Source organism: Hyperoodon ampullatus, assembly GCF_949752795.1.
Source record: "Hyperoodon ampullatus genome assembly, chromosome: 1".
Lineage (NCBI taxonomy): Eukaryota > Metazoa > Chordata > Mammalia > Artiodactyla > Ziphiidae > Hyperoodon > Hyperoodon ampullatus.
The window spans coordinates 49,217,195-49,244,564 of record NC_136914.1 but is presented as its reverse complement, the minus strand read 5'-3'; the positions used below and the strand labels follow the sequence as shown (position 1 = coordinate 49,244,564).

At 42.0% G+C, this 27,370-nt stretch overlaps 1 protein-coding gene across 1 annotated transcript in view; it reads right to left on the bottom strand.

The window, feature by feature from the left end:
• Window positions 1-11,966: 11,966 nt before the first annotated feature.
• The window catches only part of PPEF2 (protein phosphatase with EF-hand domain 2), a gene marked incomplete at both ends in the record, with an annotated part of 31,736 nt that continues 16,332 nt past the window's right edge, over window positions 11,967-27,370 (bottom strand). The window contains 7 exons of the mRNA XM_079710609.1: window positions 11,967-12,169; window positions 14,780-14,867; window positions 15,609-15,772; window positions 16,695-16,801; window positions 20,024-20,166; window positions 21,532-21,717; window positions 22,727-23,113. Of these exons, the coding sequence (XP_079566735.1) occupies window positions 11,967-12,169; window positions 14,780-14,867; window positions 15,609-15,772; window positions 16,695-16,801; window positions 20,024-20,166; window positions 21,532-21,717; window positions 22,727-23,113 (1,278 nt within the window). The remainder of the gene's footprint in view (window positions 12,170-14,779; window positions 14,868-15,608; window positions 15,773-16,694; window positions 16,802-20,023; window positions 20,167-21,531; window positions 21,718-22,726; window positions 23,114-27,370) is intronic.

Here is a 27,370-nt window from a genome sequence, read left to right as displayed (position 1 = left end):
ATAGTATTGACAGCATGAAAAGTTTATTGATATGGTTTCAAATTCCCCATTTATACTAACCTTTAAGAACTACCATTTGTCAACTTTTGGTATAGTATCAAAGAAGAATATCCACAGTTATCTGAAAAGGCTATTAAAACAGTCCATCCTTTTTCAACTATCAATATATATCCGTATGAGGCTAGATTTTTTCATATACTTCAGCCAACAAAACATTTCATGGCAGATTGACTGCAGAAACAGTTACGAGAATCCAGCTGTCTTCAATTAAGCTAGATATTAAAGAGATTTGGAAATATGTAAAAATGCCATGCTTTTCATGGAATTTTGTTTGTTGTATGGATATACAATTAATCTTCTTTAAAATATGTTATTTATTATCAATTTGGTTTTGATAATGTACTGTGGTTAAGTAAGATGTCACCACTGAGGGAAGGTGGGTGATGGAAACCTGGGATCTCTTGGCATTATTTTTCAACTTCTTCTGAGTCTCTAATTATTGCAAAATAAAAAGTTTAAAAATATGTTATTTGTGTTAACATATAAGTATAGTTTTTATTTTAAAATGATTGATAAGTAAAATATTTCTCAGTTTCAATTTCTAATACAGTAAACATACATAAGCAAAAGCTCTTTGGGATCTTCAATCATTTTTAACAGCATAAAGGGATCCTGTGATCAAAAACTTTGAGAATCACTGCAATATAAGTAAGTGAGGAAGTGGGGAGACTGGTGAGAAATCATATGGTTTAGACTAGGGAGGTAGCAGTGGAGGAGTAAGAAGGGGTTCAATTCTGGACATGTTTTGAAGGTAGAGTCAACAAGATTTGCTGAAGGATCAGTTGTGGGAAACAAAAACAGAGGTGTGTGTTTTTGTTTGTCTTTTGCATAAGAAACTGGTGGAATGAAACTGACATTTAATCAGCTAGGAAAGATCATAAGAGGAATAGATTTTGGGGGGAATATATTATTTTGGAAATGTTTTGAGATGCCCATTAAATATCCAAGTGGAGAAGTATGTATGTTCAATCTGACACAAGGCTTTCTTGTGTCTGGTAACACTATTTGGGGTTATTTGGCAGTTTCCTCATCTAAATCTGAAAATGTTAGGTTTCTGAATTGGCCTCTCATATTTACAGTTACACTAGTACAAGTAACAGTTAATGTCTTACCAAATAATCACCCTTCCCTATTGCAGGGTAAACCAATTAGATATGCAGTATTGGAGCCTGCTGCGTGTTAGAATCACCTGGGGAGCATTTAAAACATTCTGATAGCGTGGCCTCTTACTCAGAGATTTTGATTTAATTGTTCTGGAGTGGGGTCACAGGCATCCTATGTTTTAAAAGCTCCTCAGATGATTTTAATGAGCAGTTAAGGCTAAATTACTGGATTAGAGTCATGATTTTGCTATTTCTTCCTAGAGCAATTTAAAAATTCCTTTTAAATTAAAACTCCCTTGAAACCAACCCCCTATTAATTCCCTATGCGAATTGATAAAGGAAATTTTCTCTGAGCCTTGAGTGTGCAAATAGGACTTGCCCACAGAACGCAGAGCCTGAAGGGTGTAAACAGCAGTGAGGGCCCCTGAAGAAGGAGCCAGAGCAACTGCTTCCCAGAAAACTGATTAGAGTGAGAAGGGCCTGATGTGAACCTGTGACTATGCTATCTAGACTCAAGGAAGGAACTCGGAGTTCAGCCGTTGACACTCCAAGCCCCACTACAACCAATCAATCCTGAACTGACAAGCCAAGGACTTGTTTAAACTGACCCATCATGTTACCTTGTGAAGCTTTGTGGCTTTTGCCTTTATAAGCCTCACCCTTGCCTTTGGTTGGAGAGATGGTCTTCAGGGGCTCCTCTCCAAAATATATATCTATACACAGTAACCCCCCAGGGCTCTAACTCATCCTCTCTGAGTTATTTTGAAGCCTCAGAGTCCTTGTTTACGTTTAATCACAAAGAAGGGGCAGGGGGAAAACAACACATACTTCATTTGCTGAGTTTTAACTGTTTTCACAAAATGTCAGACAGATATGAATGTGAATTCATTAGTATACTTGGTCTCTCAGTTAATGAATCAGGCAAGGTAAACACATGGGTCATATGTATTCACTAAAATATCTGAACTCTTCTCCAGATTGTACTCACTGGTAGAAATCCAGACTTTTCTGGAGTAATGGAATAAGAAAATGAAAAGTTTTCCAGGAAGCACAGTGTGTTGGTTTTCTATGCTGTGAAACAATGCTGTGAAACAAATAACCACAAACGGAGTGGATTAAAACAACACACATTTATTATCTCACAGTTTCTGTGGGTCAATAGTCTGGGCACAGTTTTACTGGATCTTCAGCTCAGGGTCTCACAAGCCTGCAGTCAAGGTGTTGGCCAGGAGGCCTTCTCACCGGGAGGCTCAACTACATCTGGAAGAAGCTGCTTCCAAGCTAAGTCAGGTTGTTTGCAAAATTTATTTCCTTGTATGAGTGAAGGCCCTGGCTTTTCATAGCCATCAGTTGGAAGCTGTCTGCAGATCCTACAGGACACCCAAAGTTCCTTGCCATGTGGGTTCCCTCAACATGGCTGCTTGTTTCCACAAGCCAGCAAAGAGAATCTCCTGTTCCACTCTACTAACATGGGATTTTATATAATGTAATATAATCACAGGAGTAACACCCCATCACCTTTGCCGTATTCTATTGCTCAAAAGCAAGTCACAGGTCCTGCCTGCAACACATGGAGAGGGGAAACACACAAAGGTGTGGCCACCAGGAGGCAGGATATCACTGGGGGCTGGGGTCACCTCAGGGTGTGTTTGCCAAACAAGAAAAGAGGGCAGGAGAAACAGGGATTGTTTATAGTCAAACCAAACAAAACAAACCTAGTTTGTCCTGAAAAAACTGGAAAGGACAGTGGATGGAGCCAGGGATCAAGGGTTCTGGTCTTGGTTGTGTCATTAACTAGATTACATATCCATCTGGACCTCAATTTCCTTACTTTACAAATGAGGTAGGGCAGATGCTAATCAAAGAAATGCATATTAAAATAGCAAGGAAGCACCATTGTTCACCTTTAGCAAAAATTAGAAATGACTGTACTCCAAGCTCGTGAGTTTTTAGTGAAACAACTATGCTCCGTCCTGGAAAGCAATCTGTCGTTAAAATGTTCACACCTGTGATGATTAATGTTATGTGTCAATTTGGCCATGGGGTGCCAAGATATTTGGTTAAATATTATTTCTGGGTATATCTGTGAGGGTGCTTCTGGATGAGATTAACATCTGAATCAGTAGACCGAATAAAGCAGCTTGGCCTCCCCAATGTGGGTGGGCCTCATCCAATTCATTTAAGTCCTGAATAGAATAAAAGGCTGAGCTCTTTGACAGGCTCCCAGACGCCCCAGCGCCCCGTGACCCTGCCACCGGGTCCGCAGGCCAGCCCAGTCCCTGGGATACGCTAGGTGGGCAGCCTTGGCTCTGGCCCGCCAAGAAAGGCCCGGTAACATTGACCCGGCTCTGGGTTCAAATCTGCCTCCTCCACTGGCTGGCCCTGTGACCTTGGGCTGGGCCCCTCGCCCGAGTCCAGGTGACTCATTGGGACGAGAATGACCCTCCTCGTGGGCTAGGCGGTTCCGGAGGGCACCTGGAAAGCGCTGGCCTGGGCCGCCGTCAGGTGGGGGACCGCCTTGGGTGCTGGGGCTACCACAAACCGGCAGACCTTGATGTTAGCTTAGAACCCCTGGCCCGCAGGTGCCCTTCCGAGCTCGCCTTCTCCCTGAGGTCCTGTGCAGCCATCGCCCAGCCTCCCGGTTCCTTGCACGGTCCCAGAGAGGTCCAGCCATTTCTCACGACCTCGCAATCACCCCTCTGCACAGGCCACGAACCCCGTCAGACACTCCCGGGCCTTCCAGTGGGGCCGCTCCATCTGGACCCTCCTTCCTGGGCCTCTTGCCCATCATCAGCAAGCCCCAGAGCACAGGGTGATACAGTCAAGAGTCCCTCTGGTGCCTGGGGACAGGAGCAGCCTCTCTGAGGAGATGAGTTGAACGACAGCCAATCACCATCAGAGCAAAGGACTTTCAGCAGTGCGAGACTCAAGCAGGGGAAAGCTCAGCATGTCCCAGGAGCCAACAAAAGCAAGCCTCTCTACACTTGGATTCATTGTGTTTCAAGTACTCAGCAGCCACATGTGGCTCATGGCAACCGTATTAGACAGCAACTATAATTTTTTACTCAGAAGCAAAAATATTATGCAAGAATGAAGATAGTGGAGTAGAAGGACGTGCTCTCACTCCCTCTTGCGAGAACACCAGAATCACAGCTAGCTGATGGACAGTCATCGACAGGAGGACACTGGAACTCACCAAAAAAGATACCCCACATCCAAAGACAAAGGAGAAGCCACAATGAGACGGTAGGAGGGGCGCAATCACAATAAAATCAAATCCCATGACTGCTGGGTGGGTGACTCGCAGACTGGAGAACACTTATACCACAGAAGTCCACCCACTGGAGTGAAGGTTCTGAGTCCCACGTCAGGCTTCCCAACCTGGGGTTCTGGCAATGGGAGGAGGAATTCCTAGAGAATCAGTCTTTGAAGGCTAGTGGGATTTGATTGCAGGACTTCGACAGGACTGGGGAAAACAGAGACTCCACTCTTGGAGGGCACACACAAAGTAGTGTGCGCATCAGGACACAGGGGAAGGAGCAGTGACCCCAGGGGTGACTGAACCAGACCTACCTGCTAGTGTGGGAGGAGCTCCTGCAGAGGTGTGGCGTGGCTGTGGCTCACTGTGGGGACAAGGACACTGGCAGCAGAAGATCCGGGAAGTACACCTTTGCGTGAGCCCTCCCAGAGTCTGACATCAGCCCCACCAAAGAGCCCAGGTGGCTCCAGTGCTGGGTTGCCTCAGGCCAAACAACCAACAGGGAGGGAACCCAGCCCCACCATCAGCAGTCAAGCAGATTAAAGTTTTACTGAGCTCTGCCCACCAGAGCAACAGTCAGCTCTACCCACCACCAGTCCTTCCCATCAGGAAACTTGTACAAGTCTCTTAGATGGCCGCATCCACCAGAGGGCAGACAGCAGAAGCAAGAGGAACTGCAATCCTGCAGCCTGTGGGAAAAAGCCACATTCACAGAAAGATAGACAAGATGAAAAGGCAGAGGGCTATGTACCAGATGAAGGAACAAGATAAAACCCCAGAAAAACAACTAAATGAAGTGGAGATAGGCAAACTTCCAGAAAAAGAATAGAGAATAATGATAGTGAAGATGATCCAGGACCTGGGAAAAAGAATGGAGGCAAAGATCGAGAAGATGCAAGAAATGTTTAATAAAGCCCTAGAAGGATTAAAGAACAAACAGAGATGAACAATTCAATAACAAATGAAAACTACACTAGAAGGAATCAATAGCAGAATAACTGAGGCAGAAGAATGGATAAGTGACCTGGAAAACAGAATGGTGGAATTCACTGCTGCAGAACAGAATAAAGAAAAAAGAATGAAAAGAAATGAAGACAGCCTAAGAGACCTCTGGGACAACATTAAAAACAACAACATTTGCATTATAGGGGTCCCAGAAGGAGAAGAGACAGAGAAAGGACCAGAGAAAATACTTGAAGAGATTATAGTCAAAAACTTCCCTAACATGGGAAAGGAAATAGCCACCCAAGTCCAGGAAGTGCAGAGAGTCACATACAGGATAAACCCAAGGAGAAACACGCCGAGACACATAGTAATCAAATTGGCAAAAATTAAAGACAAAGAAAAATTATTGAAAGCAGCAAGGCAAAAACAACAAATAACATACAAGGGAACTCCCATAAGGTTAACAGCTGATTTCTCAGCAGAAACTCTACAAGCCAGAAGGGAGTGGCATGATATGCTTAAAGTGATGAAAGGGAAGAACCTACAACCAAGATTACTCTACCCAGCAAGGATCTCATTCAAATTCGATGGAGAAATCAAAAGCTTTACAGACAAGCAAAAGCTAAGAGAATTAAGCACCACCAAACCAGCTCTACAACAATGCTAAAGGAACTTCTCTAAGTGGGAAACACAAGAGAAGAAAAAGACTTACAAAAACAAACCCAAAACAATTAAGTAAATGGTCATAGGAACATACATATCGATAATTACTTTAAACGTGAATGGATTAAATGCTCCAACCAAAAGACACAGGCTTGCTGAATGGATACAAAAACAAGACCTGTATATATGCTGTCTACAAGAGACCCACTTCAGACCTAGGGACACATACAGACTGAAAGTGAGGGGATGGAAAAAGGTATTCCATGCAAATGGAAATCAAAAGAAAGTTGGAGTAGCAATACTCATATCAGATAAAATAGACATTAAAATAAAGAATTAAAATAAAGAATGTTACAAGAGACAAGGAAGGACACTACATAATGATCAAGGAATCAATCCAAGAAGAAGATATAACAATTATAAATATATATGCACCCAACATAGGAGCACCTCAATACATAAGGCAACTGCTAACAGCTCTAAAAGAGGAAATCGACAGTAACCCAATAATAGTGGGGGACTTTAACACCTCACTTACACCAATGGACAGATCATCCAAAAAGAAAATAAATAAGGAAACAGGAGCTTTAAATGACACAAGAGACCAGATAGATTTAATTGATTCTTATAGGACATTCCATCCAAAAACAGCAGATTACACTTTCTTCTCACGGGCGCATGGAACATTCTCCATGATAGATCACATCTTGGGTCACAAATCAGGCCTCAGTAAATTTAAGAAAACTGAAATCATATCAAGCATCTTTTCTGACCACAACGCTATAAGATGAGAAATGAATTACAGGGAAAAAAATATAAAAAACACAAACACATGGAGGCTAGACTATACTACCCAAAGCAATCTGCAGATTCAATGCAATCCCTATCATATTACCAATGGCATTTTTTACGGAACTAGAACAAAAAAATCTTAAAATTTTATGGAGACACATAAGACCCCAAATAGCCAAAGCAGTCTTGAGGGAAAAAAACAGAGCTGGAGGAATAAGACTCCTTGACTTCAGACTATACTACAAAGCTACAGTCATCAAGACAATATGGTACTGGTACAAAAACAGAAACATAGATCAATGGAACAAGATAGAAAGCTGAGAGATAAACCCACACACCTATGGTCAACTAATCTATGACAAAGGAGGCAAGGATATACAATGGGGAAAAGACAGTCTCTTCAATAAGTGGTGCTGGGAAAACTGGACAGCTACATGTAAAAGAATGCAATTAGAACACTCCCTAACACCATACACAAAAATAAACTCAAAATTGTTTCAACACCTAAATATAAGACCAGACACTATAAAACTCTTAGAGGAAAACACAGGAAGAACACTCTTGGACATAAATCAGAGCAAGATCTTTTTTGATCCACCTCCTAGAGTAATGGAAATAAAAACAAAAATAAACAAATGGGACCTAATGAAGCTTCAAAGCTTTTGCACAGCAAAGGAAACCATAAACAAGACGAAAAGACAACCCTCAGAACGGGAGAAAATATTTGCAAATGAAGCAACGGACAAAGGATTAATCTCCAAAATATATAAACAGCTCATACAGCTCAATATTGAAAAAACAACCCAATCCAAAAATGGGCAGAAGACCTAAATAGACATTTCTCCAAAGAAGACATACAGGTGGCCAAGAAGCACATGGAAAGCTGCTCAACATGACTAATTATTAGAGAAGTGCAAATCAAAACTACAATGAGGTATCACCTCACACCAGTTAGAATGGGCATCATCAGAAAATCTACAAACAACCAAAGCTGGAGAGGGTGTGGAGAAAAGGGAACCCTCTTGCACTGTTGGTGGGAATGTAAATGGATACAGCCACTATGGAAAACAGTAGGGAGGTTCCTTAAAAAACTAAAAATAGAACTACCATATGACCCAGCAATCCCACTACTGGGCATATACCCAGAGAAAACCATAATTCAAAAAGACACATGCACCCCAACGTTCATTGCAGCACTATTTACAATAGCCAGGTCATGGAAGCAACCTAAATGCCCATCGACAGACGAATGGATAAAGAAGATGTGGTACATATATACAATGGAATATTACTCAGCCATAAAAATGAACAAAATTGAATCATTTGTTGAGACGTGGATGGATCTAGAGACTGTCATACAGAGTGAAGTAAGTCAGAAAGAGAAAAACAAATATCGTCTATTAACACATGTATGTGGAACCTAGAAAAATGGTACAGATGAACCAGTTTGCAGGGCAGAAGTTGAGACACAGATATAGAGAACAAATGTATGGACACCAAGGAGGGGAGGCCACGGGGTGTGGGAATGGTGATGTGCTGAATTGGTCAATTGGGATTGACATGTATACACTTATGTGTATAAAATTGATGACTAATAAGAACCTGCTGTATAAAAAAATAAAAGTAAAAAAAAAGCTGAGTAAAAAAAAATTCTTTCTCTCTGCTTGACAGTCTTTAAGCTGGAATATCGGTCTTCTCCTGCCTTCAGACTCAGACTGGAACCACACCATCAACTCTCCAGGGTCTCCATCTTGCTGACTGCAGATCTTGGGACTTCTCAGCCACCATAATCACATGAGCCTTACAGTAAATCTTTTTATAGACTAATCTAACATTTGACAAAGTAATCTGACTCCTGGGAGTCTAGCCTAAGAAAATGTATACTTCAAGAGCTTTTTATGAAAGAAGCTATGTGCACAAAGTTATTAACCATAGTGTTATTCATAATAATTAAAAACTGGAAACAATACACATGTTTAACAATTGGAGCATGGCTGAATAGATTATATTGCATCTGTTTGAAATTATGCAGCCATTAAAGGAATAATCATGAAGAGTATGGAGCAACACAGATGTCAATTTATAAAACAAAAGCAGAACATTAAATTATATAAACATTTTAGTTTTAACAAGAAAAAGTAAATAATGAAAAGAATCCATATGTTTGGGTCATGGGATTACACAAACAATTTTTCACAACTCTCCTTTACCAATAAGACATTATAAAAACAATAAATAAAAGTTATACAATGAAAACAATGAAGGGGTTGAATTATCAGTGGTTCTTAAGTGGGATAGACTTCAGAATTTTAAAATACTTATACCTGGGTCCTACCTTGTGAAAATTCTGAAATGGGATAGGGCACCTATGTATTTAAAAATACGCAGAAACACTCTAACCTCATCCCCACCCCCCAATACACAGGTGATTATTTTTTTTATTGAAGTATATTTGATTTATAATATTGTGTTAATTTGTGCTGTACAGCAAAGTAACTCAGCTATACACACATATACATTCTTTTTTACATTATTTTCCATTACAGTTTATCCCAGGATACTGAATATAGCTCCCTGTGCTATACAATAGACCTTGTTGTTTATCAATTCTATATGTAATAGTTTGCATCTACTAACCCCAAACTCGCAGTCCATCCCTCCCCTCTCTCCCATACCCTTGGCAACCACAAGTCTGTTCTCTATATCTGTGATTCTGTTTCTGTTTCACAGATAGGTTCATTTGTGCCATATTTTAGATTCCACATATAAGTGATATCATATGGTATTTGTCTTTCTGACTTACTTCACTTAGTATGATACTCTCTAGTTGCATCCATGTTGCTGCAAATGGCATTATTTCCCTCTTCTTTATGGCTGAGTAGTATTCCATTGTATATATGTACCACATCTTCTTTATCCATTCATCTGTCAATGGACATTTAGGTTGTTTCCATGTCTTGGCTATTGTGAATAACGCTGCTATGAACATAGGGGTGCATGTATCTTTTTGAATTATAGTTTTGTCTAGATATATGCCCAGGGAGTGGGATTGCTGGATCATATGTTAATTCTATTTTTAGTTTTCTGAGGAACCTCCATACTGTTTTCCATAGTGGCTGCACCAACTTACATTCCCACCAACAGTGTAGGAGTGTTCCCTTTTCTCCACACCCTCTCCAGCATTTGTTATTTGTAGACTTGCTAAAGAACCACCTTAGCGAGCAACACTCGCTAAAGAAACTGTCTTTTTCTCATTTTATATCCTTGCCTCCTTTGTCAAAGATTAATTGACCATAGGTGTGTGGGTTTATTACTGGGGTCTCTATTCTGTCCCATTGATCCATATGTCTGTTTTTGTGCCAATACCACACTGTTTTGATTACTGTAGCTTTGTAGTATTGTTTGAAGTCTGGGAGGGTTATGCCTCCTCCTTTGTTCTTTTTTTATTTTTTAATTTTTATTTAGTTATTTATGGCTGTGTTGGGTCTTCATTGCTGCGTGACGGCTTTTCTCTAGTTGTGGCGAGCGGGGGCTACTCTTCGTTGCGGTGCGTGGGCTTCTCATTGCAGTAGCTTCTCTCATTGTGGACCAGAGGCTCTAGGAGCGTAAGCTTCAGTAGTTGTGGCATGCAGCCTCAGTAGTTGTGGCTCACGGGCTCTACAGCGCAGGCTCAGTAGTTGTGGCACACGGGCTTAGTTGCTCCGTGGCACGTGGGATATTCCTGGACCAGGGCTCAAACCTGTGTCCCCTGCATTGGCAGGCTGATTCTTAACCACTGCGCCACCAGGGAAGCCTCCTTTGTTCTTTTTCCTTAGGATTGCTTTGGCAATTCAGGGTCTTTAGGGTTCCATATAAATTTTAGGATTATTTGTTTTAGTTCTGTGAAAAATGTCATGGGTAATTTGATAGGGATCACATTAAATCTGTAGATTGCTTTGGGTAGTATGGCCATTTTAACAATATTAATTCTTCCAGGCCAAGAGCATGGGATATCTTTCATTTCTTTGAATCATCTTTAATTTCCTTTACTAATGTTTTATAGTTCTCAGCATATCAGTCTTTTACCTTCTTGGTCGGGTTTATTCCTAAGTATTTTTTTTTTTGGTGTGATTTTAAAACGTACTGTGTATTTACATTCCTTTTCTGATATTTCATTGCTGGTGTAAAGAAATGCAACCAATTTCTGTATGTTACTCTTGTATCCTGCTACCTTGCCGAATTCATTGATCAGTTCCAGTAGGTTTTGTACGGAGTCTTTAGGGTTTTCTATATATGGTATCATGTCATCTGCATATGATGTCAATTTTACCTGTTTCCTTCCAATTTGGATACCTTTTATTTCTTTTCTGATTGCTTTGGCTATGACTTCCAATACTATGTTGAATAGAAGTGTTGAGAGTGGGCATCCTTGTCTCGTTCCAGATTTTTGTGGTAAGTCTTTCAGCTTTTCACCATTGAGTATTATATTGGCTGTGGGTTTGTCATAAATAGCTTTTATTATGTTGAGATATGTTCCTTCTATACCCATTTTGGTAAGGGTTTTTATCATGAATGAATGTTGAATTTTGTCAGATACTTCTTCTGTGTGTATTGAGATGATTATGTGGTTTTTGTCTTTTCTTTTGTTGATGTGGTGTATCACACTGATTTGCATATGTTGAGCCAACCTTGTGAACTTGGGATGAATCCCACTTGGTTGTGGTGTATGGTCTTTTTTACGCATTGCTGGATTCAGTTTGATAATTTTTTTTGAGAATTTTTGCATCTATATTCATCAAAGATATCAGCCTGTAATTTTCCTTTTTGGTGGTATCTCTGTCTGGTTTTGGTATCAGGATGATGGTGGCTTCATAGCATGTCTTGGGAGTGCTCCCTCCTCTTCAATCTTTTGGAAGAGTTTGAGAAGGATTGGTAAAAGTTCTTCTTTGTATGTTTGGTAGAATTCACCTGAATACACAGGTGATTCTGATGCATACTGGTAGGCAAATTCTCAGCATAAAGTTCCACAAAGCTATGGAGAATAAGGGAGATATTCCCATAGTGAGCTCAGCATTGCTTACGAGGCACCTTGGACGATGGGGACCAGACTTGCCTTAGTGTATATCTGGGCTGCTGCAGTCACTGTTATTAGTGTTTGTGGCTCATCAGCAATCTGATGCATAATCCTTTGAGCCGGATTGCTCCACAAGGCGGAAGGCCTCCAGGAACTCATTGATGTCAATGTGGCCATCCTTGTTGAAGTCAATGCTCCGGGCAAGGTCACAGATGCAGTCGTCTGTGACATCAATGTTCATATGAGAGCTGAACAGCTTCCAAGTCTGCCTGAACTCGTCCAGTGAAATGAACCCTTACCAGAGAAAGCAAGTCACTTTAGTGAGTCAGTCTAGTTTTCAGTACTCATTTCCTCTGACATTCTTGCAAGGACACCTGCTCCCTACTGTTAAACAAAGGCACCCAAGGTCTAGTATCCACTTTAAACTCCCAAGAGGATAGCACTGAACCACTTAATCAGTGGTTCTGAGAGGGAAGCAATAGTGTTCCTCTCCTTATAGGGACATTTAGAAATGTTTTGAAACATTTTTGATTGTTATGACTGGGGTGGGGGTAGGGTGTTACTGCATCTAGTAGGTAAAGGCCAGGGATGTTACTAAACACCCTAAAATGTACAGGATGGGAACCAAAACAAAGAATTACTCAAGCCAAGATGTAAGTAATGCCACTGCTGAGAAACCCTGCATTAAATCATCCTAAACATAATGCTAATTTAATCTGCTTGTAAAAAGGCTTTAGACTGGGCTTCCCTGGTGGCGCAGTGGTTGAGAGTCCGCCTGCCAATGCAGGGGACACGGGTTCGTGCGCTGGTCTGGGAAGATCCCACATGCCGTGGAGCGGCTAGGCCCGTGAGCCATGGCCGTTGAGCCTGCACGTCTGGAGCCTGTGCTCCGCAACGTGAGAGGCCACAACAGTGAGAGGCCCACGTACCGCAAAAAAAAAAAAAAAAAAAAAGGCTTTGGACCTATACATCTATGGTCAGTTGACTTTTTTTTTTTTTTTTTCTTTTTTTGGGCTGTACCACATTGCTTGAGGGACCTTATTTCCCCAGCCAGGGATCAAACCCGTGCCCTCCTCAGTGAAAGCATGGAGTTCTAACCATTGGACCGCCAGGGAATTCCCTCAGTTGACTTTTTAAAAGGGTTCCAAGACCATTCAACAGGTGAAGGATAATTTTTTCAACGGATGGTAGGGGACAACTGAATATCCTCATGCAAAAAATGAAGCTAGACCCCTATCTTGCACTGCAAACAAAAATTAACTCAAAATGGATCAAAGACCCAACTGTAAGAGCTAAAACTGTAAAACTTTTGGATGAATACATAGGTGTAAATCCTTATGACCTTCAGTTACTAGTTTTCTTAGATATGACACCAAAAACACAAAAACAAAAGAAAAAATAAATTGAGCTTTTTAAAAATTAAAAACCTTTGTGCATCAGGAAACACTACCAAAAAAGTGAAGAGATAGCCCATAAAATCAGAGAAAATATTTGCAAATCATATATCTGATAATGGCCTAATATCCAGAATATACAAAGAACTCTTACAACTCAACAATAAAAAGAAAACTCAATTAAAAGATGGGAAAAGGATTTGAATAGACATTTCTCCAAAGGAGATATACAAATTTCCAATAAGCACATGTAAAGATGCTCAATATTATTAGTTATTAAGGAAATTCAAATCAAAACCATAATGAGATATTTCACACCCAGTAGGATGGCTATAAAAAAATTTTTTTTAATCGAAGATAAAAAGTGTTGGTGAGAATGTGGAGAAATTGGAACCCTCTTACAATGTCAGTAGGAGTGTAAAATGGTATAGCCACTGTGAAAAAACAGTTTTACAGTTCCCCAAAAAGTGAAACATCGTTTTACCATATGGTCCAGCAATTGCACTCCTGGGAATACATCCAAGAGAACTGAAAACATATGTTCACACACAAAGTTGTATATGAATGTTCATAACAACATTATTCATAACAGCCAAAAAGTGGAAACAATCCAAATGTCTATCAACTGATGAATGGATAAACAAAATGTGATATATCCATACAATGGAATATTATCCAGCTATAACAAGAAATAAACTGATACATGCTACAACATGGGTGAACCTTGAAAACATGCTAAATGAAAGAAGCCAGACACCAAAGGCCATGTATCATACACGTCTATTTATACGAAATGTCCATAATAGGCAAATTCATAGAGACAGAAAGCAGATTAATGGTTGCCAGGGACTGGTGGAGAAGGAACAGGGGATGGAAGTGACTGCTAATCGGTATAGGTTTCTTTTTAGGGTGACGAAAACGTTCCAAAATTAGATAGCGATAATAGTTACACAAGCTTGTGAATATACTAAAAAAGCACGGAACTGCAAGTTTTAAATGGGTAAATTATATGGCATGTGAATTGTATCTCAAAAAAAGTAATAATATTTGAAAAGGCCTTTGGGACAATGAGGAAACAGGGTGAGGGTATACAGGACCTCCCTGGACATTTTTTTTGCAACTCCTTGTGAATCTATAATTATTTAAAAATTTAAAATTTTGAAAAATAATACTTTGGGAGTAAGATTGCAAAAGCCTTTCTGTTCTAGACACTCTTCATTCCTTTGTGGCTACTTTGATAGAAGGGATAAGGGATATCACAACTATTATAATTCTTCCTATAAGAAGTTCTCATTCAGTTTGTCTTCATTCTTCTCTGCCCAACCCCTCTTCCGTAGGGACAGCTCATGTTGCTCAAATACTATCCTAGTTTCTGCCCATTTATAAGCACTGCCACTAATTTTGCTCCAAAAGCGCTTGAGTAGAAAGGTAAATAATCAGGGAGGAGACTAAAAGGTGGGAGGTAAAATACTTGCTATGTCAGAAGTGGCAGGATAATGAGCACCTTTACCTGAATGATCACTGTCTATGATCCTAAAAATGGTCTCCAGGTTGGATCGGTTTCGATACAGTGCTTCCAGCAAACTTGATTGTATATTCTGCAAGAAAAAACTCATTTTCCTTCTATCTTTTATGTTTAGGCTTCTCCTAATAGATAATTAACACACAAGCAACCCTGACAATAAGACTCTTGAAAGAACCTGAAGATGTTTTATGATCCCTCCACTCCAGCCCCCTTCAGCCTACTAAATAATCTGATGGTTTAAGAAGTACCTAGTCCATGATGAAAATGTTCTAAAATTGACCATGGTGATGGTTGCACATATCTGCAAATATATTAAAAACCATTGAATTCTACACTTTAAATGGGTGAACTGCATGATATATGAATTATATTGCAATAAAGCTTTTTTTTAAAAAAAGTACATAGCCCAAGGCCTCACATACATTACACATAAGCATTTACTGAACAAATACCCTTTTAAATAGGGGAAGCAGCATCATGTCAAGGAAATCAGTCAGACCTGGGTTTGAGTTCTAGTTCTATAACTTAGAAACTCTATTATCCTAGGCAGGTTATCTAACACTTGTGACCAGTGTTCTCTTGGGTATGTTGGTGCTGATTATACCTACCTCTTGGAGGTGGTTTTGAGGATAAACTGAGGCAATATGTGTAGGTCACTTAACACAAAGTCTGACACATAGAAACTCAATGAATAGTTGTTTCCATTCATCTTCCCTTTGGGGTTCTCAATATTTGGTTGTTTATGATTCAAAGTTCTCCATAAGGGGCTTCGCGGTCCACAGTATGCCTTCATCCACCACTTTCACACCCTTACCTCATGGCTGAATTGTTCTTTGGCCAAGTTTTTCAGCCAGGACTTGTACTCCAGCTTGTTATCTGTCAAGCTGCTCACCAGCTGTGGCCTCAGCATCCGCCATGGCAGTCCTAGATGCAACACAGACTCCACGGCTGCTGCCCAGTCACTCAGGGTGATTAGACCTATAGGAAAGAGCTAACTTGTTGACTCATCACCTACAAATCTTTTATCCTGACATTCTTCTTACTATCAGTAGATAATAGAAATAACGAGTACTGTCACTATTTTTGTTGGTTATGGTAGAGTTGGCTGGAAAGTAGCGTTGCCAGATAAAATACAGGATGCCCAGTAGATCTGATTTTCAGACAGACTATAAGTATGTCCCAAATATTGCATGGGACATACTTATATTTAAAAACTATTTGTTGTCTATAATTCAGATGTAATTAGGCATTCTGTTTTTATTTGCCAAATCTATTTGGCAATACTACTGGAAGTCACACAAGACTCTTGTAAATAATATCATAAAACACTATATATATATATATATACACACACACACACACAATACACACACACACACATGTATATATAGCATTGGTTATTTATGTGTACAAAAAGATAGTGCTATGATTTTATGACTGTTACTGCTATTTTTTAATAGGGCTACATGTAGTCAATGTCCATTAGACATTCCATTGAGTTGAGAAAAGACAAAATTTCCAGCTTGGATAATAGAACAAGGAACAGACAAGCACACACTTAACAGTGAGAAACCAAATCACTGATCTTTTGTTAGTCTTGGATCCACTCTGGTAACCTGTCCCCCTGTTTCTTTTTGCTTAGTTCTGGCCTTGTCACCCTACCCTTGACTCCATTTCTTTTCACCAGCTTTGTTTATATTTAGCTAAGTTCACATTCTTCTAAAAGCTTAGAATTTATGAATTTAGGAAAGATAACTAGGATGTTAAGTTGAATAAGGAAGGACGTATTCAAAAAGGTCTTCTGGTCATTTAAACAAATATTTATTTGCTAATTACCTGAAACAGAGGGTTTTTTGGCCAGCTGCCCTCCTCTATGAATATTTTACTTGATTAGTCTTACCAGTTTTATCTTTATCATGCTTCTTAAATTCAACAAGAAGATCTGAGGAATGGGCAAATAGCTTTTCACGTAGGGCTCTCAGAGCCGACTCCCCAACTCTGCTAATCCTGGGACAGGAGATGAAAAGGAACATTTTAAAACATTAGTATAGAATAAATAGTCTTGGATTTTTACTAAGTTTCTCCTTTCTCTTTCTTAATGTCTCAACCTTCAAAGAGCTCGTCTCTTTTTTTCTCCCCAATGCTCTCCTGCTTTGCCCTGCTGTGCACAGATAGGATCTGTCTGGGGAATGCTGCTGTCCTTCCCAGTGTAGGACAGTGGTTAGAGCAGAAGTTCTAGAGAAACACCACCTTTGTGGTAAAGTTATCTAATAATAATGTACTTCATTTTCTCCATCTGCAAAATAGTGACAAAAATGGTACCTAACTCACAGGAGTATTGTGAAGATTAAATAAGTAAATTCACGTAAAGCACTTAGAAGAAAGCCCGGCACATAGAAAGCACTCATCAAATGGTATCTGTTATCATAATCATATTCTTTCCTTGTAATTTATTATTACATTAAACAGTCACAAGGCAGGATTTATGAATAACAAAATATCACTGAGTTAGTTTTCTTATGCTTACTGGGTCAACAGAGTAATGCTGGGCATGGTATTCAGCCTAAAATGTATTCAATAAATATCTGTAGTTGAATAAACAAGAATATAAAAAGAGATAAAAGGTAAATATGTACTTTGTCCTATGTCATTAAGGAAGCAGCCATTCTATAAATGATGACCAGATAACCTATCTTTTCAAGTGCTAAAAGTAAAAAAAGGCCAAAACACAAACCAAAAAACCCCATTTTAATCATGTTTGATGAAAGTCTTCCTTGAAATTTAAGGTACTTAGCATAATGGTCTCCATAAACCCTCAGAAAAGTATGAGCTGCCTAAAATTCATCTCAGATTTCATGGGTATGTGAGCGTATGTGCTTTTTCTGGTGAGTTCGTTGTCTTATCAGAGGCTAAAAGAAGTATGGGACCCCCTAAATGTTTAAGAACCACTGGTTTGAAAAGCATTTAAACTATTTCTGGTAAACTGTGCTCATTGATGGTTATCATGCAGGGATGGAGTATAGCAGTGGCCTTGAGAGCTGCCTGGATGCACAGGGCTCTCTGTCCCTACGTCAAGCAGCGCATATTGAGCCCAAGGTCCCATAGCTAGTAAGGGGTAGGGCCAGAAATTAATCTTGACAAGTGGACTCCAGGCTGGCTAAACTATTATCATGAGACATGGGTTTAAACCAAAAATAAATGGATTCTGAATGAGGGTCCCTCTAGGAAAAACACATGATCTTGAATTGACGGACACTGAGACATCCATTATGGTTGTCAGAGTCATTTTCCTCTTTACTTCTTAGTTCTCCATTGTGGTCCAAATAGTTGGAATTGTTAGACAAGTGACTTCTGCATAAATTAGGGGATGTTGTACTTGCTTTAATGCAATCAGTGAATATTTTTAAAAGGTGAGTGTTCTTTAATTATGGTATTAAAACATGTTATTTATAGGGTTCCCCACAGTGATTCCTTTTGCAGTGGGAACATCTAAATCACATGGAATCATGGTATTCCAGGTTCCTGGGGCCCACCCCTGGAGATTCTAATTTGGGAGGGGTGGGATGAGGCTCCAATAAATGATTTTTTATAAAGCTCCAGAGATGATTCTGTAGCATAGTAGGTTTCACTATCATTTGGTGAGCTTATTTATTTATTTATTTATTTATTTTGCGGTACGCGGGCCTCTCATTGTTGTGGCCTCTCTTGCGGAGCACAGGCTCCAGACGCGCAGGCTCAGCAGCCATGGCTCACGGACCCAGCCGCTCCGTGGCATGTGGGATCTTCCCGGACCAGGGCACGAACCTGTGTCCCCTGCATCGGCAGGCGGACTCTCAACCACTGTGCCACCAGGGAAGCCCTGGTGAGCTTAAATTTTCACATAATACTTCTTTTTGAGTGATGCTGGCTCTGATTGTGTAAAACTTGAGTGTTTAGTAACTCTTGAGTATTTAATAACTCGAGTGATTTAAAATAATGCACTTTTATAGCACTCACACAAGGCAGATATTAAATATTCCTGTATTATTTTCCCACTAGATTTATGCTTTTTAAAAATTACATTATTTCACTTTTTAAAAAATTTTATTTATTTTTGGCTGTGTTGGGTCTTTGTTGCCGCACACGGACTTTCTCTAGGTGCAGCGAGTGGAGGCCACTCTTCGTTGTGGTGCGCAGGCTTCTCATTGCGATGGCTTCTCGTTGCGGAGCACGGGCTCTAGGTGCGCAGGCTTCAGCAGTTGTGGTGCGTGGGCTCAGTAGTTGTGGCGCACGGGCTTAGTTGCTTCGTGGCATGTGGGATCTTCCCAGACCAGGGATTGAACCTGTGTCCCCTGCATTGGCAGGCGGATTCTTAACCACTGTGCTGCCAGGGAAGTCCCTATGCTGACTTTGTTTTGATTTCTAATTTAGTTTGGCTGATAATTAAAGAAGCTTGTTCAGCAGCACTGCAATTGTATCTTTCAGCAGCTTATATACTCCGGGGCCAGCTTCTCAGTGGGCAACAGCACTGTAGAGTTGTTAAGTATGTGGGTTCTGAAATAAGACTCTCTGGGTCAAGGCTTACTTTCACCACTTACTAGCTGTGTGACCAATGGCCACTGATTTAACCTCTATTCCTTAATGATCTCATCTATAAAACTGAAATTAGTAATGCTGTGTATTTTATAAGCTCATTGTGAAACAATATATAAATTCTTTACAATAACACTTAGTGTATAGTAAGCTCTCAACTAAGATTAGAACTCAGAATCATCTCAACAGAAACCATTTAAGTAATATTACATGCTCTCTTCCCAGGAAGAAAGGAGCATTGTTAACAAATGTGTGCACTGAAATCCATCTGCTAAATCCCCAGATAGTGAAAGAACCTTTGTCTGTGGTTGACCAGGTAACACAAATGCTTTAAGGATGAAAGAAAAAGGAAGAGTGACCCTGGAAAGATTTAGTGGCCTGGTATATGGACTTCACCCAAGACATACCCACGGAGAACAATTTCTGCAGGAAGCAAATTTGTCTCTTCCATTAATGATGGGTAGGTGGAGATCTTAGAGTATATGGAGGAGAAAGAAGAGGCCTTGTTGTAATGTCTATTCTAGGTCCTACTGCTGACACAGTTAAATTTTAAACTCTGACTTAGAATTTGGAAAAATGTAATGACATTTCCACTTCAAAGTTTCCACAAACACTATAGTTCTGTCTTTCTGAAAATCATTCATTGAAAAGCCTTGCCTTTGCCTCATGGTAAGCGTGTGGGTTGCCTTGTTAGCTTGAAACTGCACAATGTGCGGGGTCAAGGCTGGCCCTAGTTTGACATAGGCTCCTCTGTTACTGCCAACTTCGTAGTAGTTGGAGGCAGAAAAGATGGTTAACACCTAAATGAAAAAAACAGGAAAGAGACGGGCATTCAGGTTCATTGAAGAACTCTTCACCCTCAACCCTACAGGGCCCAACCCAATTTCAGGGGTGGCTGTTCCTTCTTGATCTCATCTATGTTTTTTTTGTTTCGTTTTGGTTTTTTTTTTTTTTTATCATTAATGCTAGTAGGGCAGGAGTTATGACTCAAGTAATAAAAACTTGAATTCTGATAGGACGTCCACAACATGTTTTCTTCACATTTTTATCTCAATCAAAAATAGCAGGGGTCATAGAAAACACTTCATTTGGTTCGACTCAGAGACAAGCTAGGTCTGATTAACTGGGATGGCCATTACAACTAGCAGGCAGATCAGTTATTAAAGGTGGTGTGAAGCCTCAAAGCAGAGTTTCCTTTGGAGTGTTGGGCCTCCTGAGATGTTCTGTGAAAAAAATTTCCATTGTCAAGACAATGGGAAATGCTAGACACTGTATCTCTTCTTGGAGATTTACAATGAATATAGGAAATTAAAGGCTCTCAGAAGTCCTGCAATAAAGAAACTTATACAACTGTTTAACATTCCTGTTAAACATTTCTTACATTAGTTGATGTCAAACTTTTTTCCTCAGCATGGAAACCTTTAATTCTCCTGTAGAGTTGGTATTTCTTTTTTTTTTTTTTTTTTTTTTTTTTGTGGTACACGGGCCTCTCACTGTTGTGGCCTCTCCCGTTGTGGAGCACAGGCTCCGGACGCGCAGGATCAGCGGCCATGGCTCACGGGCCCAGCCGCTCCGTGGCATGTGGGATCTTCCCGGACCGGGGCATGAACCCGTGTCCCCTGCATCAGCAGGCGGACTCTCAACCACTGCGCCACCAGGGAAGCCCTAGAGTTGGTATTTCTGGGCATTAGGCTAAGCAAACATTGTAGGATTTGGAGATGCCCAAAGATTTAGACAGGATGTTAATTATGCTCCTGAGGAGACAAACAATCCTGAATGCCTGCCTGGGGCTCAGTGCAGAGATCCTGTTACCCTATAGTGTAGTTTGAGACCTGTGACAGTAAGCTATGTCACAGAATAGAGATGTGGCTGGGAAAACACTGGGCCATATTTCCATCCCTGAAATGGGACCATATCTGCCCCTCACTTTCCTCTCAGGGTATTGGTAAGTGGTGGCCTCAATCAAATTTTGGGTTTTAAAGAGGCTACAAAAGTCAAGGATAAATGACTGTAAAGGACCTAATTACTGTGGGCAAGTGGATAGCAAGTGGATAACAACTGCAAGGCACAGCTGATAGTGAAGAGCTGAGAGCCTTAGCTCATCCATGCCCTGGAAGGGCAACATGGACCGGACCACTCTTGCACGATGGCAGAGGCCTGCCCACCTTGCGGCTGTGGCAGAACTCATAGCCCTCGGGTTTGCACTCGTGCGAGCGGATCAGGAATTGCAGATTGTATTTCTGTAGCAACCGTTCTGTCACGTTAGGCCCAAAATAACAGCCACCTCCTCGAATGGTGTTGGCCTTGCAGCCCTCCTGAGCCATGGGGTCACTCCACAGTATATCCACCACCTAGAGAGAAAAGGCGTATTTTGCAAAAGGAGAGACTTGCATTTTAAAGTTTCAGTTCTAAGTCGATGTTGAGGTCCAGATCGATAACTCAGGGAGAATGTAACCCAGACTCACCGTCTCTCTCTTGGAGGTTTGTAGCCTCAGAGTCACCTGCGATTCCTCCTCTTTCTCACCACCCTCCATCCAATCCATCAGCAAGTTCTGCTAATTTTACCTCTTAAGTAATTCTGAATTCTCTCCTTTTCTTTATTGAATGAGGCATAAGAAGCTGCCATTTTTCGTGGGTCGAAAATGGTTGATCACCAATGAGTTCAGGTAGTCCTATTAGCACTACTACACAAGATCACCGGCAGCAGAATCTCCCACCTGGATTACAGGTCTCCCTGCCAAAGTCTTGGCCTGGGGAAGTAGCCCCCATTTGACCGCCAGAGTCAACTATTTCAGCAAGCACTGTGCGCGCCTACTCAATGTCCGTTCTCCTTCCTAGCTAACAGAACTCTTCCTGGGGTATTTGGCATGGCAATGTGCCTGGCTAAATACTTGTTTTCGCACTCTCTCTTGCAGCTAGGGGTGGCCATGGGATGCAGTTCTGAAGATTTTGGAAAAGCCTTTAGTTGCCTGAAAACGGAAGACAGAAGTGGCCGATGTAGCCCTTCTGGCCTTGAGCCACAGCAGCCAACTGATAGATGTCAGATATACATAAAACAGCATCCAATAAATTGTGGCTGACCTTAGCCCAGTGAAGCTAGGTCACTAAACCAAGTTTACTCAGACAATACAGCCCACCTGCTACATCTTCCCATCCTTTATAAAACTCCAAAGTATGAGTCATTAGGCAAATACCAATATCCTTCTGGGGTGTTCTAACCCCAGGGAGGGAGAGAAAGAGGGGCGAAAAAAAACCCACTCTGAATTTACATGGAAGGAGGAGATCTGTTCGGTTTTCCTGAAATCCTTGCTCCTTCCCGAAGGCAGCGAAACTACAGAGAGCAGCGCCGGCCACACCCACCTGCCTCCACTCCTCCTGAGTGGGCTCCCGCTGCCCCTCAGCTTCCGAGTCTGCTTCGGATGCCAAGGGAAAGGGTTCCTCCTTCTCCTTGATCCCTGGGAAGCCTGCTTGCTGCCGACACCTCTCCAGCTCCAGGTCAATGGAGTGCTGCACCAAATGGGAGAGCTCCTTGGGGTCCAGGGGGACGCTGCAGGGGACGCTGGAGGAGCGCCCGGCTCTGTGGGCCTTCTGGGTGCTGGGGAGGAGGGGCGAGGTGGGGAGAGAGTGGCTTTGGGGGAGAAACCACGGGGAGGGTCTCCCGGCAGAGCTCGTCTGGTTGGCTTTTCCCTTCTCCTCCGCCTGTTTCTTATGCTCCTTTCTTGTTTTGCACCTCATGGTGGAAACAATCTAAAAATGTCCAGAGAAGATAACAGATGCTTCAATGAAACGGTTGGCCCTTTTTGAGCAGCACTTTGGCATCAAGTCAGTGCTCCCTACATTGGGCTCCACGGATTGTCCCGGCAGTGACAAGGTCAGCAGAGAACTAGGAGTAAGCCTTTAGAAGTTTTTATAGCAATTTGATATGGCTGTCATTCAAGCACGTGATCAGTGGGCTTATATTGTTTGTTTGTATTTCAGTTTTCTAGTCATTCACATTCATTGTATTTTACAAAAGTATTGATCTGTGACAAATTAGAAATTTATGAAACCTCGTCCTCCACCACAGATAATCGGAAAATGCTAACCTAGGTCATTGTTTCTAGGAACCTAGTGATTTTTAGACAAGGGTGGGAAAAGGCACCTCTCAGGAAGGAGAGCCCTTATTGACCTTCGTGTTGTTCCACAGATGCAAAAATAAAGGAGAAGAAATGCAGCCTATGGCTGAGAAATGTTGGAATGGGAAAAACTTGACGCTTACTGTGGGAGAGACAGCACTTACTGGCAGTTTACAGGAAGTGCTATCTTGTCTGCTGAGGAAGGACAGGGGAGGGGAAGGGAGGACCTCTTTTCAGCCTGGACCTAATCGGGAAGATACTCTTCTTGCCAAAGGGACTGAGTGTGGTCCCTCTCACTGTCTCAGAGTCATTATGGTACTGGGACCAAGCCAACAATGTAGAGGACACAAGCAGGAAGAATTCTGATCATGAGAAAGAGAGGGCTCAGGCCACAGAGCAGAGCTGGGACATCCAGCCAAAGGGAGAGAGCAGCCATTCCTGGGATGCCTGAGTGCCACCACGAAGACTAAGGGCCACAATGTTCCACAAGGACATCAAGATAAAGGTCTGGTTCACAAGGGGAATTCTGTGCAAGTGTGTAATCAAGGAGCAAGAACTTTCTGCAAATAGGTCTAAGGGCTGATGTACAAGAAAGCCACGTCCTGGTGTAGACTGACTGTGGGCGGGAACAAAGACGGACACTCAAGAGTGGCTCGGTGGTAACTGACTGACGTTTGAAGAGGGATCCAGATGGAAGAGAACAGAACAGAGGTTCTTCTCTAACATTGGACAAGCGCTAATTACTTCCTAGGCAGTTCCAGCCCTGGGCGTAGAGAGGGAAAGTCCACAAAATGTGAGTGGACTCATAACCACCTCCTTCTCTCCTCAACTGTCTTCTTGCCAACTCACAGCCGAGGGCCAGTCCATCAGTCCCGCCATTACGATCCTCAGGTAACTTTATAAGGATGTTATCTGCTTCAAGAGGAATCCCTAGGACTTCCCTGGTGGCACAGTGGTTAAGAATCCGCCTGCCAATGAGGGGGACACAGGTTCAATCCCTCGCCCGGGAAGATCCCACATGCCGTGCAGCAACTAAGCCCGTGTGCCACAACTACTGAGCCTGCACTCCAGAGCCTGCGAGCCACAACTACTGAGCCTGTGTGCCTAGAGCCCATGCTCCACAAGAGAAGTCACGACAATGAGAAGACCGTGCACCACAACGAAGAGTAGCCCCCGCTCTCTGCAACTAGAGAAAGTTCCCACATAGCAATGAAGACCCAATGCAGCCAAAAATAAATAAATTAAAAAATTAAATTTATTTTAAAAAGAGGCACCCCTAACTTTTATTCTTAAGGGGAGTAATAGTTTTAATATGTATTGCACCTTTTCCAAATAGGTGCTCTCCTTGGCCCTTTATAGGAATTCATTGATAAGGCCTCACACCCCTATGAGATGTCATCTTCATAGTTTTGCATGAATTCATTGATTAGCCCTCACCTCCCTATGAGACAGCATCCTTACTTATAGTACAGGTAAGAAAATTGAGGTGCAGAGATACTAAAACTGCACCAGGACTGAATCCAGATATCTGACTCCAGAGCCCCTGCTTCTCCAATTTTCTGAAACTGTGGGTAATCATTAGTTAAATCCATTCCACCTATAACCTGCCTTCGCTAATCAAGGTTGTTTTAATTGTTGCTACAGAAGACTTGAATGTCCTCCAAGCAGTACACAGCCTAAATAAGATGCTTGCCTGAGTTGTTTTCCGGGAACTTGGAATCAGCTGCGTCTAGTTTGAGCTGAGCTGATTAAGACTGGAGGGGGGCTTCCCTGGTGGCGCAGTGGTTGAGAGTCCGCCTGCCGATGCAGGGGATACGGGTTCGTGCCCCGGTCCGGGAGGATCCCACATGCCGTGGAGCGGCTGGGCCCGTGAGCCATGGCCGCTGAGCCTGCGCGTTCGGAGCCTGTGCTCCGCAGCGGGAGAGGCCACAACAGTGAGAGGCCCGCGTAACGCAAAAAAAAAAAAAAAAAAGACTGGAGGGGACCACTGACCCTTCAACTAGGCATGCACTAGGGTACTATTAGTGCCCTTTTGAAGGTGGAGAGGCCTGTGTAGCCTGGTTACACCTGCCCAGAACCATGATTACTGCACCTTTTTCTAATCACCTTTCCCCACACTCCTCACACCTCAGATGCCCTGCTGCTTTCTCCTATAAATACATTGAGCACCTTGCCTTCAGGGAGGCAAATTTGAGATTTGTTCTCCCTCTCCTCACTTGGCTGCCTTGTCAATAAACCCTCTCTTTGCTGTAAACCTCAGTGTCTCAGCATTTTCGCTGCTATGCTAGGGCAAAAGGAACCTAGTTTGGTAACAAATATGGCAAACCAGCCAGGAGGTAAGTCCAGATGGACATTTTGGCTGTGGTTGGTTGGCCACTTGCAGTATTGAGAGCCTGTGGGTGAGTCCAAACAGCTCCCTTGCCTGTTTTTTCCAGGGACCATCCTCTGGGTTTCCCTGGTGAGGTGCTGCTGACCTTCAGTGCTTAGTTTTGCAGCAAGGAGACAGTTTTGGGGATTTGGGGTTGGAAGATGTCTTTGGGTGAGTAACCTTGTTAAGGAAATGCACCTGTGCTTAGATTGTTTGGCAATCCTGACCTCCATACCTGGGTTAAAGGCCTGGGGCTCTGGTTTTTGGTTTTGTTTTGGTCTTGTTTTGTCCATGTCCACCTATGGCTGATTGTCTTAAGTTGCTAAGAATTGGCAATTGGGGATTCAACTTCTTGGTGACTGTAGCAAGGACCCTTGGAAAAATTTCACTGCTGTGACCACCTGGAAGCAAAGCCTCTTCAAAAGGGGAAATATTAATTCAGTTCCCCCTTGCAGCCCTCTAGGCAGCATTCTCCAAAATTGGGAGACTTTCAGTTATAAATTCATGGAAAAGGTTTTTTGTTTTTATGGGGTTTTTTTTGGTAACACTGCATGGCCACAATATCCTTAAGACCCTGGAGCAAAAGAGTCTGAGTGGATCCTTGAATTACAATTTTGCAACTAGATTTTGTAAATGGGAAGAAAAATAAGATGAAATAATTTATGTATAGTCTTTTATGTTATTGTATCAGAATATTGATATGTTATTGTAAGATTATGGTCCAACAGGAAGGGAAGGCAAAGAAACCTGTTTTGCTTGATTCTAATGAAAAGGAAGATGACTTGCTATTAATTCAGTCGAACGCCGCTTCGACTGCTCCTCCCCCACCCTTACACGATGGTGCTGCTGCTCTTTCATTACCGGTGCCTGAGTCACAGACTCAGGTTTGTCCCCACCCCTACCTCCCCACCCCCGTTAGATCCAGAAATAGGAACGGTCTTCCCCTCTCATACTGCATACTGATCAGGGTACTCAGTTTGGCCAGGGAGCTACCCAAGCTCAGGTGGGGCAATATCTGTTAAGGTAAGTCCCCGTTGTGGGTGTGAATGCTGAGACTGGGCAGCCAATGGGACTGATCTGGGTCCACTCCCCCTTTTCAGCTTTAGATGTATTTAATCAGAAGAATATGCCAACTTTAGAGAGATGACCCAAAGGGAATGGAAAATCTTTTTTCATCGATTTTTGCAACTCACAGCCCAACCTGGACAGATGTTCAAAATGTGTTAAATACCGTCCTCATTTCAGAAGAACTGGACAACTAGAATGGTGCTGGATAAAGCTAGGGAGGAGGCATATTGGCTTCATACTGAAACCCCTGGCAACCGGGTACGGGCTGCAGCAAGAGTAGCTGTACCAACAGTGGATCCTAATTGGGATGTGAATGCTGGCGATAGGCCAAAACTTGAACATTACTGAGATTTCATTCTTGCAGACTGAAATGAAGATTTCATTCTTCATTGCGAAGAGGGGTACCAAAACAACTTTTATTGGCCAGAACACCCCCAATATACAGAAGAAACT